This window comes from Colobus angolensis, unplaced genomic scaffold, assembly GCF_000951035.1.
Source record: "Colobus angolensis palliatus isolate OR3802 unplaced genomic scaffold, Cang.pa_1.0 Scaffold52, whole genome shotgun sequence".
Taxonomy (NCBI): domain Eukaryota; kingdom Metazoa; phylum Chordata; class Mammalia; order Primates; family Cercopithecidae; genus Colobus; species Colobus angolensis.
In genome coordinates, this window is record NW_012118710.1 from 4302801 (window position 1) to 4305345 (window position 2545).

A 2545-nucleotide genomic window follows, 5' to 3' on the forward strand; every position below is an offset into this window, starting at 1 on the left:
CAAAAAGAAAAAAAAAACACTTGTTTAAAGAAACAAAAACCCATATATGCATACATATGTTTGCTTCTGTTTCCCTTATCACACATTAAGTACTGGAAATATGGAAAAAAAATTTAAAAAAATGAGAAATTCCACTATTAAGTAGTGGAAATATGCAAGCAAGTTTATAGCACTGGTTACTTAGTAGACATGAGAGGCAAAGAGTAGCCAGAATGAGTGTTCAATTTTGTTTTTGTATCCCTATTTAATTTAATATGTTAGAAAAGAGCAGGTAACTTTTGTAATTTTCACAATTTTAAAAAATTAAGGACAGGCTGGGAGCAGTGATTCATGCCTTTATAATCCCAGCACTTTGGGAGGCCGAGGCGGGTGGGTTACTTGAGCTCAGGAGTTTGACACCAGCCTAGGCAACATGACGAAACCCAGAGTCTACTAAAAATACAAAAATTAGCCAGGAATGGTGGTCTATAGTCCCAGCTACTCAGGAGGCTGAGGTGGGAGGATCACCTGAACCCAGGAGGTGGAGGCCCTGATTGAACCACTGCACTCCAGCCTGGGCAACCAGAGTGAGACCCTGTCTCAAAAATAAACAAATATCTCACTGTTATACTGAAACTTACTTTATTTAATAAATAAATATAAGTAAATAAATAAATAATAATTTAATGATCTTCCAATCCAAGGATCACTATATACAGTTGCTCAGGTTCAGCACTGTATAAAGGATCTGGGGTGGGAGGTATGTGTAGTATTCACATCGTACATGTCAGGGAATGAAGGGATGTGTGGAGACACCAGCCAAAGTTCTGAAGCTGCAGGGGAGAGTCCTCCCCTACTTAAAACCCACACCATACAATGGATCACACACACACTCAGAAGAGCTGCAAGTACATTGCTGACACTCTCACATGCACCACTGTGCCTCTCCCAGCCACACTTCAGGGGGCCTAATTCCTTACCCTTCCCCGCTTTGAACCTTTACTTAATGGAGGACTTTGGTTTAAGGCAAAGCTACAAGCTGCCAGGGACATACATGCCCTGGCATTGGAGGGCAGGGGTGGGCAGGGAGCATAAGCAATGAGAGCGTGGCACATGTGTGCCCTCAGCCAGGAAGACTGCAGTGCAGATGTTCCGGAAAGCACAACCAGGATAAGGCTGCCACGCACAGTTGTTCAAGCTATGCAGTAATATACTAAATTTAACACAATTTTACCTGAGCAAGGGGCATTGTTTTCCAGTTTGCACAGAGATGCCATATGGGCAGACAGAAGCCCCACTAGTAATTGACAGAGACAGAATCCAACCCCAGGTCCTGCTTCATTATCAGCTGTATGACTTTGGAGATAAAAATAGGATCATGGATGTTACAGTACTTTTTCAAAAGTCATAAATATAAGGTATCGTTATAAACAATTCTCCAGTTCTCCAGCCAGCAGACTGCTGGAGATCATCTAATCTGTTCCCAGTCTCTAGGCATATGAGAATATAGGCCACTGGGAGAGACTCACATCTGAGGTTTCTTCAAAAACACTGGAGCCCACAGTGATCTCTCATTCTTCCCATTTCTATCACATTTAGGTCTGTACCAGGAATTTAGTAATCAGTGTGTTTTACAAGTTCAATAATCTTTCTTTGAGTGAGTAAGGTATATATGTGTGGGATGTGTGCGTGTGTACATATATGTGTTCTCAATAATATCTGAAACTCCCAGAAGACAGACATTGTCCTTCTTTGCGTTTCCTACAGCCCTGTAGCACCTTACAGGTATTCATCAACTGTTTTCCCAGGTATCTTTTATTTATGTATGTATGTATTTATTTATTTAGAGACAGAGGCTGAAATACAGTGGTGCGATCTCAGCTCACTGCAACCTCCGCATCCTGGGTTCAAGCAACCCTCCCTCCACAGCCTCCCATGTAGCTGGGACTATAAGCACCCGCCACCACACCTAGCTAATGTTTCTATTTTTAGTAGAGACAGAGTTTGGCCATGTTGGCCAGACTGGTCTCGAACTCCTGGCCTCAGGTGATCCACCCGCCTTGGCCTCCCAAAATGCTGGGATTACAGGCAAGAGCCACTGTGCCCAGCCTCCCAGGTATCTTAACTGTGTTAAGATATCACTGCCCATGTAGTCTAGATTTAAATAAATGAAAGCTCTTCTAATAGAGATGAAATGAAATAACATATAGATGATGCCTACACAGTACTTAGTCTATGATAGATGCTTATAAATATTCCTTTCCCTTTATTCTACTTATGATGCAGAGCGAGTAACATTCATTCAACAACATTCATTCAAGACCATTTTTTTTTTTTTGAGATGGAGTTTCGCTCTTGTTGCCCAGGCTGGAATGCAATGTTGCTATCTCAGCTCACCGCAACCTCTGCCTCCTGGGTTCAAGCGATTCTCCTGTCTCAGCCTCCCGAGTAGCTGGGATTACAGGCATGTGCCACCACACTTGGCTAATTTTGTATTTTTAGTGGAGACGGGGTTTCTCCATGTTGATCAGGCTGGTCTTGAACTCCCGACCTCAGGTAATTCGCC

At 42.7% G+C, this 2545-nt stretch overlaps 1 protein-coding gene across 1 annotated transcript in view; it reads left to right on the forward strand.

Annotated features, from left to right (window-relative positions):
- The window catches only part of LOC105525206 (chromosome unknown open reading frame, human C8orf86), a 19907-nt gene that overhangs the window by 14578 nt on the left and 2784 nt on the right, over nt 1-2545 (forward strand). Inside the window, 2 exon segments of the mRNA XM_011960752.1 lie at nt 1474-1560; nt 1562-1578. Coding sequence (XP_011816142.1) covers nt 1474-1560; nt 1562-1578 — 104 coding nt within the window.